Source organism: Coccinella septempunctata, chromosome 8 (assembly GCF_907165205.1).
Source record: "Coccinella septempunctata chromosome 8, icCocSept1.1, whole genome shotgun sequence".
Taxonomy (NCBI): Eukaryota; Metazoa; Arthropoda; class Insecta; order Coleoptera; family Coccinellidae; genus Coccinella; species Coccinella septempunctata.
In genome coordinates, this window is record NC_058196.1 from 22,035,592 (window position 1) to 22,048,770 (window position 13,179).

At 37.7% G+C, this 13,179-nt stretch overlaps 2 protein-coding genes across 2 annotated transcripts; one reads left to right on the plus strand and one right to left on the minus strand.

Moving 5' to 3' along the window:
• Window positions 1-14: 14 nt before the first annotated feature.
• Window positions 15-9,182, plus strand: LOC123318960 (putative pre-mRNA-splicing factor ATP-dependent RNA helicase PRP1). The gene is made up of 9 exons (XM_044905743.1): window positions 15-185; window positions 250-657; window positions 778-1,148; window positions 1,236-1,569; window positions 1,710-2,089; window positions 5,111-5,233; window positions 7,935-8,125; window positions 8,680-8,842; window positions 8,905-9,182. Exons 1-9 carry the CDS (start codon window positions 136-138, stop codon window positions 9,030-9,032), a joined length of 2,148 nt encoding a protein of 715 aa, XP_044761678.1. The 5' UTR covers window positions 15-135; the 3' UTR covers window positions 9,033-9,182.
• Window positions 9,183-9,184: 2 nt separating this feature from the next.
• LOC123318964 (serine protease 7-like) lies at window positions 9,185-12,520 on the minus strand. Its single transcript, XM_044905748.1, has 7 exons — window positions 12,314-12,520; window positions 11,925-11,997; window positions 11,697-11,859; window positions 11,176-11,381; window positions 10,763-10,971; window positions 10,654-10,711; window positions 9,185-9,344 (listed from the first exon to the last, which is right to left on the minus strand). Exons 1-7 carry the CDS (start codon window positions 12,359-12,361, stop codon window positions 9,220-9,222), a joined length of 882 nt encoding a protein of 293 aa, XP_044761683.1. The 5' UTR covers window positions 12,362-12,520; the 3' UTR covers window positions 9,185-9,219.
• Window positions 12,521-13,179: the final 659 nt, after the last annotated feature.

Genomic DNA, 13,179 nt, shown 5'->3' on the forward strand with positions numbered 1-13,179 from the left:
TATGAAATGAGCATTCCATTTTAAAAAACTCTGTGATATCGTCCTGAGAAACGATTTGGGAATTTTTTTCAAATCATATTTCCAATAAGATAAAAATCAATTAATTTTGTTTACCCGGTAGTTTATAAACACAAAATGTCCAAACGTAGAATAGAAGTGATGGATCCTTTCATTAAGAAAAAAAGGTGAGTAATTCATATATCATCACGCCGCCTACCTGCATTGATGAATTTTTAATAAATTATTTAGGGAAGAAAGAGGAATACCTACTACAACCACAGGGAGCACATCAACCAGTGCTTTAACTAATCCATATACAGGACTGCCTTACACCCAAAAATATCATGAATTGTTCAGGAAGCGCATTGGCTTACCTGTTTTTGAATACAAAGCGGATTTTATGAGGTTATTGGCTGAACATCAATGTATCGTATTGGTGGGTGAGACAGGTTCTGGTAAAACTACACAAATACCTCAGTGGTGTGTAGAGTACGCTAGGTCTGTGGGTACTAAAGGAGTGTCTTGTACGCAACCAAGGAGGGTGGCAGCAATGTCTGTTGCCCAGCGTGTGTCTGAAGAAATGGACGTAGCTCTAGGCCAGGAAGTTGGTTACAGTATTCGTTTTGAGGACATGTCGTCTGCTAAAACCATCTTGAAGTAAGTTTCGTTTTATCCATAATATCATTCTTTTCATAAGTTTTTATGATTCCTCACTTGTTTATTAAGGGTGTTAACCTCTTTGCATAAGCAAGAGTATGATTGGTTATTTTATTCAAGGTATATGACAGACGGTATGCTTTTGCGAGAAGGAATGAGCGATCCTATGCTTGAAGGTTATCAATGCATATTACTGGATGAGGCTCATGAAAGAACCTTAGCCACAGACATACTTATGGGTGTTTTGAAGGAGGTTATCAAACAGAGATCAGATTTGAAATTGGTTATCATGTCTGCCACTCTAGATGCTGGAAAATTCCAGCAGTACTTCGATAATGCCCCGCTGATGACGGTCCCTGGTAGAACTCATCCGGTCGAAATTTTCTACACTCCCGAACCAGAACGTGACTATTTAGAAGCAGCTATCAGAACCGTTATTCAAATTCATATGTGCGAAGAAGTTCCGGGTGATATTTTACTGTTTTTGACAGGTAAATACCTTGGTCATGAGATTTATTTCTGAATATTTGTAGGCGGTTCTGTCTGGAGGTTTGATTTTATTATTTGTGTTTGTATAGGACAGGAAGAAATCGAGGTAGCTTGCAAGAGAATCAAAAGAGAAATCGATAATCTAGGCCCGGAAGTGGGGGAACTAAAGTGTATACCTCTGTATTCCACCCTACCTCCTAATCTCCAACAGAGGATTTTCGAAGAAGCCCCGCCAAATAAACCTAATGGGGCCATCGGACGGAAGGTGGTGGTGTCGACAAACATCGCAGAAACTTCCTTGACCATTGACGGAGTTGTGTTTGTGATAGATCCCGGCTTCGCCAAACAGAAAGTCTACAATCCTAGGATTCGTGTAGAGTCATTGCTTGTTTCGCCAATTAGTAAAGCTTCCGCTCAACAGAGGTGAGTGAATTCAGTTTAATTTTCGAATAATAGACGAGGATTATGGGTTGCTCTTGTGATTTTGTTCAGAAATGATTGAAAAGCTCGATGCAAGGTTGATAAGTCAACCACCTATACTAAGTGCTTTTTTATCATTTCAGAGCCGGTCGTGCTGGTCGTACGCGTCCAGGTAAATGCTTCAGACTCTACACGGAGAAGGCTTTCAAAAACGAGATGCAGGACAACACATATCCGGAGATATTGAGGTCGAACCTTGGCTCTGTCGTGCTACAACTCAAGAAGCTCGGCATAGACGATCTGGTCCATTTCGATTTCATGGATCCTCCAGCTCCGGAAACCCTGATGAGGGCCCTGGAGCTGCTCAATTACCTGGCCGCCTTGGATGACGACGGCAACCTCACCGACCTGGGGGCTGTGATGGCGGAGTTCCCCCTGGACCCGCAGCTCGCCAAGATGCTGATAGCCAGTTGCAACCATAACTGCTCCAACGAGATACTGTCGATCACAGCCATGTTGTCAGGTATTTGGAGTGTAGATTTTCTAGCATGCCTGAGTTTCGTCGTTGCTTTTATTCTCTTCTTGGAGATACAAAGGACTCTCGAGTTCTCTCAAGTTCTGCCCCTTGGGGAATATGGTGCAATATAATTGAAAAATCGTTTATGAAATTGGTTTAAATTATTCACGAAAAGTTGTCGCCATTGGTTAGATGTTCGCACAGTCTTGAGAGAGTAAAAAGCGGTATAAAAAAAGGGTAAAATATTTTTTTTCATTGACTGGAAAAAATTTCACAAGCACTTTTCATACCTTGTCTCAATTCTTCTATATTTACTCCATTTACAGCAATGAAACCAAAATTAGCGAACATAATATTACAAAGTATTTTCATTGAGAATCCTTTGTGTCTTCTTGATCTGTAAATTTCATTTTCTTTTGTATTAATATCGAAATTTGTCTGATGATGAACGTTGAATAGATATTTGGGTACAATACTTCGATCGTGTGATCTGAATTCAACCTAGGATATACAGGGGGAGTCTTTGACTTGTACATACATATTTTAACAGTGATTTTTTTAGATTGAAGAAACACTTTTTTCTTTACTATTTTCTCATTTAGGCTGGGTTGAAATGATACAGGCTGAAAATCTATAAAAAATGTAGTCTCGCAAACAATTTCATTGAATGGAATGATTTTCGGAATATACTTTTTCATTGATGTAATTAATCTTCTGGATCCACATCTTCCTGTTTCATCATTAAACCATTACATAATGCAAAAGTTCCAGAAATTCAAAAAATTTTGATAATGTTTATATTTCCTTGTACCTATAATGCGCCATTTTTGAGTAATTTGATATTCAAAAATAAAAAATATCTCTGGAATTCTAACAATTGAATAAACAGTTCAAAACATCCACAGAACTAAATATGTATGTGTAGTGTCATAGATTGAAGGGACTGAAGAGAATTTTGTTTTTATCACATTTAGGTATGTGTTTGTCAACTTGGCAACGATTTAACATTCGGGGAAAATAGGGGAAATTTAAAGGAAATAACCCTCCGAGAATTCTTAACCGCAGACCAGTGTTTCTGGATTTTAACCCCATCAGAGGGTAACGTCCGTTAAATTTCTCCTATACAGGGAGACAAATTGAAAAATTGCCAGGCCAATTATGTCTCGAGTCTCGACAAGGATGTTTTCAGAGAAAATTCCGGAACAGGTCAATTTTTATTCGGAGGGGGACATGTTTCTAGCAGAATTGTAAGAAAAAATCTCCCCAATCTTAGGTGTAGGGGTTGTCACCCCTCAATTCTTAGCCCCTACACCTAGGTTTGAGGAGATTTAGGCTTACAATTCTGCTCAAAATATGTCCCCCTCCGAATAAAAATTGACCTGTTCCAGCATTTTCTCTGAATACATCCTAGTCGCGACATAATTGGCCTGGCAAGTTTTTAAATTGTCACCCTGTATGTTTCTAACTGTTCTCTCATTATGTTCAGGGAGAATATCATTTATTCATTCATATAAAATGAAAGGTTATGCTTGAATCTGGTAACACTTGCACGAAATGAAATAAACAACGATAATAAATGATCACATATTGGAGATGAATATCAGAGCTAATATGGGTAGTTGCAAGCTGAATAGAAATCAAGGGAAAAAAATTTAATATTTATCTCCAATGAAATTGCCGTTACTCATTTATTTTATTATAAGTACTACTTCGTTCAACAAATGGGATGAAAAAAGTGGATTTATGCTTGTTTTTCCAATATAGAAGCCCATTATTTCTAATATTATATATTTTTATCTAAGACGAATCGGAAAAAATCGTAAAGGAAAAAAGTGTTTTTTTACCTCAAGAATCAACTCTCAAATAAATACCAAGTAAAAGACCCTGTATATCGAAGACGAAAGATTTGATGCTTAATTACTTACACTTTACACTCATCACACGAATAAAGATAACGAGGAAACATCTACCAACCCTAATATTCAAATGTTCATCCCGATTTAATTTTCTACTCTTGCTCTGACTGCAATTTGTCTTCTTTTATCTGATTCGCTTCAATATGAATATTAGTTACAAGGGGATTTCATGTCAACACATTGATATTTGAACAAGAACGAAGGCGTTTGAAATAATCAGGTGGGATCACTTCAATATTAATCTTCAGATCTTGCGTTAACCTTGTCTAATTTGAAAAATTTCGTGGATAGGAACGGGAAATTACAAGTGGGATGTCAACAATCATTTACAACATTCGACTGGTTCCTCTTATAGGTCTTAGTTCATAGGAAGCGTGCTTATACCCACCACAAATGCACTGCTTGAAAATAGAAGCAATTTTACAAGAGGAAACTTACTTTTTGAACTTGACATAAACCGAAGGGATTGGCCTGTTGCCTATCCAGACCAAAATTGTATTGAACATGTCTGGTCTGCAATGTCATAGCAATTACACCGCTTATCTAACCCACCGCAGACATAGACAACTCGACAATGTTTAACAGACATTTGGCAAAACATTCCTCGATGTATCATTGATAACCACATTGATACAATGCGGAATAGAGTAAGAGCTCTACGAATAGCTGATATTAAACCTTGATTTCGAGGTGTTTACTTTACATGTAGGCAAATTTCCCACTTCAATTCTTGAGCATTGTATTGTTTTGGTAATGAGATCAACACATCTTTTTTTCGAAGTATGAAGGTATGGTTCTCGCACCTGATTATTTCTATGCGTCCCAAAAATCTTTTTTACGTGGTTGCGCATGAGATCCCCCACACGAAAACATCAAAACCTATTTCGAAGGCTACCTGATCAAAATCCCATCGGCGAAACAACAAGACCGATGAAAAACTTACAATTTTTTTAATGCGAACATTTGGGCAAAATCACAACCGCGCTACTTGCCAGTGCGTGTGATATTGCCCGAAAGAATCATCTGACTGAAAGGTAGCTCTGTAGGAATCGCACTTGTGAGCCCCACTATATCTGTTGGATACGGGCGACTGCCCCGCTCCAATATTTAGTCCCGCAGTGTTTCGTCAGACCGAACGAGGCCAAGAAAGCAGCCGACGACGCCAAAATGAGGTTCGCGCACATCGACGGCGACCATCTCACCCTGCTGAACGTCTACCACGCCTTCAAACAAAGTGAGTATCCTTCTTTCCATCCAGATCATGGTATGAGGTAAAACCAACGCCTGAGGAAGGGTTGGTATTTTTTTTCCTCTGTTTTTTTTATCACTGTCGATCATCTAGATCTTTATAATGAATGGATGAGTCCACACTACTTGTACTCGTCGAACATACAGGGTGTATTTGAAGGTGATGCAGAAGGTATAACTGGTCAAAATGAAGCGTTTCATCAAAATTGACCTATACAAAACTTTCCAAATGACAAAGTTGAAAAAAAAAATGAAAATGATTACTGAAATAGATCCTAATACGACCCTACACCATTTGTTAGCGGAATTATCGCAAAGCAGTGGGAAAAAATGTATCTCCTCATTGGACCATGTGGTTTCGTTTAGGATATTAGCTTGTTCGATATTTATGTGGTAATGAAAATGGAAACTTAGGATTGCCGAATTGTTCTCATTATTTTTAAGTAACTCACACGATTTTATGAAATTTCGATACAAACTGACAGAAGAGACTTAGGACAGAAAGTGTAAAAAAGAATAATACTTGAAACTCTCACCAACAAAATTCAAAATGGACATCACAATCTTCTTGTTCGAACATTCCAACAATCGTCGTAAAAATGGGATGAAATGGGGAAACATCAAAGCACTTTTTTAACATTCATTCATTACTGTATCCCGTTACCGGGAATAAATCTACAAAAAGACAAAAAAACAAATTAAAATCCTGGTAAGTCCACCAGAAAGCCTTCAACACATATCAGCCTGGAGAATGAAACTCTAGAACAGGTCGAGCAGTTCAAATACTTGGGAAGCTTCATAAATACTAGGGATAACCTCGCCTCGGAAATACACAACCGTATCAATTCGGCATCACGGGTATTCTGGAAGCTGAAGGTCAGAGTGTTTTAAAATCACGACCTCAATCTGAAGACCAAGACAGCTGTTTACAAAGCAGTCTATGTCTGCTGTTTAATATGTCGCTATATGCGACATATTAAACAGCTTGAACAAACGCAACAACGTCATCTAAGACAGATGATGCACATCAGATGGTTTCACAAAGTTTAGAATGCAGAAGTCTTGCAACGCACGAGTTGTACAACAATTGAGACTCAAGTAACGAGGGCCCGACTCAGATGGAGCGGCCACATTCAGAGGATGCAAGACAACAAACTCCTCAAAATAGCTCTGTATGACGAATTCACAGAGGGAGCCCGAAAACCAGGAGGCCAGTATAAGCGGTTTAAGGATACAATATATCAATCCCTAAAATCAGTTAATGCTAATCATAACTGGGAACAACTAGCGTTAGACAGATCACAGTGGAGGTCTTTGGTACACAGTTATAATGGAGACTCGAGAAGGATACAGCGGCGGCCAGATCTGGTTGGTGACTATCCATGCCCTGAGTGTGGAAGGATCTTCAGGTCACAGTTGGGTCTCTTCAGTCACAGGAGGGCACACAGTCGCAATTAGCTCTAAGAAATTACAAGTCTGTTCGCACCTTAAATCTTTTTTTTTTTTCTTTTCAACATAACACACAACATAATCACTTTCAAGAAAGTGCCGCGATTTTCGACATTTTTTTAACCCCAATTTGCACGATACAACAATTATGATTCTCTCAAAAGTGACCTGATGCATCTAATCCGATGAACTTGGTACTGAACCACATATCTTTATGTTTTGTTTCGTTTTTGCGATGTCGCAGTCACTTCCCTCAGTCCCTTGAAATTCAGTGAAATTTCGTCGAACTTCTAGAGGTTGTATGTCAGCCATCTTGTATATTTTATAGAGAAAATTTTTGGTTAAACGACTTATTTTGATGATTTATACCTTCTGTTAAAAAAAAGCCTCACCTTTGAAAACACCCAGTATGTGTCGCCGTTCATCTCACCAGTGTGCCAGCTCCATTGCCCACTCTAATCTTTGACGCTTGTGTTCGCGAGTTAGTGGAACTCTTCTTAACAAGTGACTAGATGTTAGATTCACTTCATTGTGACGTCTAGTGTCTGTGCTTGGGAAAATTGAAGTAACTGTGCTTAAAAGACGTTGAATTGCTTCTCTCACCGAAAGAGTCTTTTGCTGGCTTTGTAGCACGCGGTCCACTCGTACTCGTCGACCATATTCAGACTCTTTACTGAAGAGTACGTAGTGCCATTCATCTCGCAAATGTACCAGCTCCATTGCTCACTCTGATCTTTGACGCTTATGTTCGCGAGTTAGTGGAACTCTTCTTAACGAGTGACTAGATGTTATATTTACTTCATAGAGACGTCTAGTGTCTGTGCTTAGGAAAATTGAAGTAACTGTGCTTTTCGAAGAAGTTGAATTGCTTCTCTTACCGTCTTTTGCTGACGTTGTAGCCTCGGTCCAGTACTTCTGGGTTTTTGTGGCGAAGTACCGTGAAACTAAATGTGAAATCACATTTCCAGTTCCGTAGAACTATTTGATCTTTGACTCAAGAGAAAAAATGTAGTTTTCTGAGACACATGGCCAAAAAATTATTGAATGTTTTCAAAACTTAGTTCATGATGAACTAGAGGACGTTCATGTAATAAAAAAAAAATCAAGATGATGAAGAAACCTCATATTCACGGAAAACATGAGTATCCCTAACTTGTGACAAGCAGTTTACTTTGTAATGACGGGTGTTCTGGAGCCTAACAATATGGTTAAATGCTGATGATTAATTTTTCACTCAGGTATGGAAGATCCACAATGGTGCTACGATAACTTCGTCAATTATCGTTCCCTCAAATCGGCCGATAACGTCCGACAACAGCTTTCCCGTATTATGGATAGGTTCAATCTTAAAAGGACCTCGACAGATTTCACCAGCAAAGATTATTACATAAACATCAGGAAAGCGTTGGTCAATGGATTCTTTATGCAGGTAAGATTCTGCGTATGTTCACTAGTTATTAATTTTATAGGCGCTTCAGGCTTCTAGACCCAGTTGGGGAATTCTCCTCAATTTGAAGGCAATTGTTACTGCCAAGATGAAAGGTTAAAACCCAAGTATTGTGTTCAAATTCATATTTCAAATGAATGACATTTAAACTTCTCTTTTCGCGCCTTAAATTTAGTTCTATTCATGAGATGGAATGACTTTGGTTGGGACCTCACCTGTCAAAGAATGAGGTTATGTCTTATGTACTAAATAACAACTGCTGATTTTCAAGAAAACATCTTCATTCATCTAATCAACCAAAGAGTGACAACTTTTTGAATCAACGTTACCAATCTCTTGTCCCTTATCTGCGTTATCAGTAGTGAAATAGAAACGAAGGAAATATCCATATTTATGTTCCTTTTTTGAGTACTAAAATAGTTTTTCGGAAAAAAGGTTGAAATGCGAAGTATTTGAAGTTCTTTATTTTGGTCTGAAGGAGAATTCCCCATTGATTGTGAGTGTTCAACGTTTGACATTTCTTTATTTCACTACAGGTCGCACATTTGGAGAGGACCGGTCATTATTTGACCATCAAAGATAACCAAATAGTTCAATTGCACCCGTCCACTTGCCTAGACCACAAACCCGAATGGGTGATTTACAATGAGTTCGTGCTGACAACTAAAAATTATATAAGGACCGTAACAGATATAAAACGTGAGTATCCGATCGGTTTTGGAGTTTAAAATTTGTGAAAAACATAATTTTATGATTTTCAGCTGATTGGTTGTTGAAGATCGCCCCTCAATACTACGATTTGAACAATTTCCCTCAGTGCGAGGCCAAACGTCAATTGGAAATAATACAACAGAGGATGGATTCCAAACAGTATCAACAGGGTTTCTAAAAGTTCATTTTCGCAAAAAAAAATTGTGAATACTTGATTGAAAAGTTAGTTTTCATTCCATTTTTGAAGGTTTCTTCAAGTTTCTCCAGAATTAATGTTTATTCTGCTGTATTATGGTAAATATTAATGAAATAAAATTATTTAACATTTTTTATCTTGTTTATTTCTTTTTTTATAATTTATAAGGTTAGATTTTGAGACAGTAGCACCCTTCTCTGGTACTTCGGGTTATCCAGGATAAGTGCTCGTCGATTCTTGTGTATAGTGCTGTGCTTGGCTGAGTACTGCACTCATTCGAATCAGTCATTATACCTGTAATTATCCAACTTAATATTTGCATAATAAATAGTACTCTCTATTCTATATGAAGTGATTTAAAAATCACTAAACCTAAGATGAATGAATCAAAGTCTTAAATTTTTGACTTTCCGATGTGACGAACTGATTGAATTGAATTATAATGAAAACCCCATATGAATTAGTGGTTTCTGACTTAAGATATTAATTTCCCCATTTTGAACTGACCACTATAACGGTGTAGACCCCTCTTAAGCGGTTCATTGGCAGGTATAACTACAGATGATCTTTCTCGAAATAAGTTGTTCCACTAAAAATCCGTTAACGGTGAAGCCACGCCCACTGAACACTCGATATAGCCAAAGAGTAACCAACAAGAGAATGCACTCTGTCATTTTGGCCGGTTGGGTTTCAATGACCTTGAGGGAATACTCATAATTCGATATTCGAACTATTTTGAAAGAAGTCGCATTATTTTCATAAACGGAAATTGATTCGTTTCCGACAGGATACGAAAACGAAATCCGATATCTGCCGATATTCGTTCGGTTCGCAACTCGCAATTTGATTGGACGCCCAGATTCTGATTTGACTGCGGATGATTCTGTTCGCAATATTCTGGCGCGTATCGTGTCCCCACTCCAAGGTTAAAATTCCATGAGTCAGATTTCGCCTTGTAAATTGACAGAGTGAAACCTCTTGTTGGTTACTCTTTGATATAGCATTGAGAGTTCCCTCGACGGTGAGACCACGCCTACCAAACAGTTTTTGTTGCTATTTCAACTGTTTGATGGGCGTTCTACTGTTGCGCAAGTATTTACGCTGAAACCTTTAGTTGAATGTTTAATCTTACTCTTAAAAGGAGTTTATACCAAGGGACTTTCTTGCCATCCGTATTATATAGCTGTAAGGGAGAAAAAAAACTACCAGAATGTGGGGTGTTGCCAGAATACTTGAACGATCAATAGAAGTTGCACTTCGTCGAAAAGATGGAAGCACTTTACGAACGTCTTTTTTTTCAATTTCAGCAGATTTCGAATTGAAGCCAATAGAGAGACTTTTTGAGGAATTTTTTGAAGTGAAAATTCATTGAAAAAATCATTTGAACTCGGAAAGTGAATAACACGAATGAACAATTGTTCTTAAATGAAAAAAATTTTCTTTTTTTTCCGTTTGGCGAATAAAAATATTTCTGGCTTTCCGAGATGATGGATTATAAATTATAATAAAATCCCATACAAATTATTGGCTTCTAACCTTTTCGCTTTTTGAACCGACCACTCTAAAAAATCAATTAACAGTAAGACTGTTGTTTTGTACCTACCTATCAGTTCATATACGCCATCATAAGACCTATACATAACCGGACTGCCTGCATCACTCTGGAATTTTGTAGTTAGTTTCGTTAATTTCCCCAATTTTTAAAAACTTACGCCACAAATAACACTTGGTGCTCCCAAAACTCCAAGGCAACCCTTGTCAGCGCTCACGTTCTGTACGTTCCTGGACATTAAGCATTCAGAAGGACCCAAGACAGGTAGACCAACTTTTTTAGGACGACAGGATGAGGAACTTGATCCATCGGAGTTTTTGGATTGGTCCCAACCCGCTACGGTAGCCACTTGACCTACATATTTTGTGTCTTTGGTAGCAAAATAAGTTAAGTTAGTCCATGTTTTTCATAACAATGATGAAAAATAGAAGTGATTATGGTTAAACTCGAACCTAACAATAAGTTGGATGTTGATTATTGTTTGAAATGATAAAGTTTTAAAACAATAGGATCCAACATTCTGTTTGGGGTAACTATGCAAATATTCTAGGTTTTATGGAAGACAACACCCACCTGGAAATCCTAGGCATATGGGGGATATTCGTCTCTCAAAAATTATTGTACCTGTCGTCTTAACTAAAGCTATATCGTGAGCTCTGTTGCTTGGGTTGAAATCGGGATGGATCAATATTTTTTCTACGCTAACGTTATTGGATGAAACATCGGGAAAGCATTTGTCGAATTGTCCAAAGGTGATCTTGATGTCATACGGGGTCAAACTGGAAGAAATAGAAAATATTAACCAAAACTTGACGGCACAACAATTGTACGAATGTAAATTCACAATTTTTTGGTCTGTAGATCATCTCGATAATTCGAAAAATGAAAGTTTTTTGTTGAATTATTTCACCCCGAACGCATCAATATTTTATCAATCATCTTGTATTTACAAGCGCCAGATCCTACGCTCATAGGCTAAGCGCAGGTCTATTGATGTGTATTTCAGGCTATAGCCTGAAATTAGGTTATAAATTTTAAAGTGTTTGGTAGCTCTACCCTATTCCTAATTTAATACACTATAAATTTCATAGTACCCAATTAGGTGCCAAGCTGCTGTTATTACATATCGGCTGTTGATCAAAGTTGCTGAGGCGGCTGGGAAACCCTTGATTTGAATCAGGGCCAACCAAGGGAATTCATGACCTTTGGTATACTCTCCCCCTAAGAACCTCGCTTCCAGATTTTTGATTCCGCATTCTGGTTTATGAAAGAAATGATAATTCAGTTTGGAGTAAGAGGAACAATAGCTTATGTGCACTCACTGCATTGACATGGAGAGAAAAGAAAACCGAAAAGTCCTCTCTGTTCGTCATGCCCTTGAAGGGAAGGACTTGCCTGAAAAAAAAATAGGCCTATAAGAGGGCATTTAATCTACTCCTTTATACAAGTCAGAGAACCAGAAATTTTAAAGTTTGTTGTGAAAGCTCTCAGTACTATTTTACACCAATACGCAATCTTCGTTTTGGATGGACTCCCCAGAGCTTGAGTTCCACTTTAAAACAAAACCACGAATTGCAAATATCTAGTTCAAAAAAGAATAAGAATTATTGTATTGCTTTTATGTAGCCATTCTTCTATTAATTTTCAAGGAATATACAACTACGCCGGTTCTCTACGTGCCTTTATACTCAATAATTCCTCAAACTCTTACCCATCCCGAGAACACACTCAAAAAAATCGCGATTTTCCACAAACACATGCTTCTCTGAATTTGCTCTTGTCGATAATTGTCGCCGATGCGTTTTGTGAAATCGGAGTAAGAAGTACCGTTTTGTGTGTCAACCAGATCTCGAAACCGCTATTTGACTTATTTGAGGCTCATGAAATTATCAGGGTACCAGGACCGATGTTGAATTGAAGTTTTTGAATTCTGAATTATTCATATAGCTTGAGTTTCGAAGAGATTAATGCAGGAATGGCAACACAAGAATTTATTGCTGAAATAGCTTCAGATATATCCAAAATATGAATATCGTATCTAACGTTTTGATTTTAGGGACCTTAGGGTACGTGAGTTTTGAAATTTTTTGTTACTACAGTTCACTTCTCTATCGATGTTCAAAAGTCGCCCTACTTTGATATTCAACTTTTTTTGAAATGGGTGGTGCAAAAAAACACTCTTGGTATCATTCGATACAGAACTCAATGCTCAACTGCTTTTCAGATTTTATTATTATCATCAATAAGTTATTATACAGGAGATATTTTAAAAAAACTGGTGTAGAAACGAATATTCCTATTTATTATTATTTAGTACCTGCATAACGAGAACAGGTAATGCAAAAATATATGCATCTAGTCGCATTAGAAGCAGAATTTAATGCTTCACTTTCATATCAACAATTTTTCTGCAATTCGCAGTCCCTCAGGAGATATGATCGAAAAATTGCGAAAATACCCCTCCAAGAGACGCAATTCCCCCTCCTAATTCACACCTCTGCCGAGGGGGAAAAACTATGCAATTTATTATATTATTGGGACATACAGGGTGAGTCTTTGACTCATACAAATATTTTA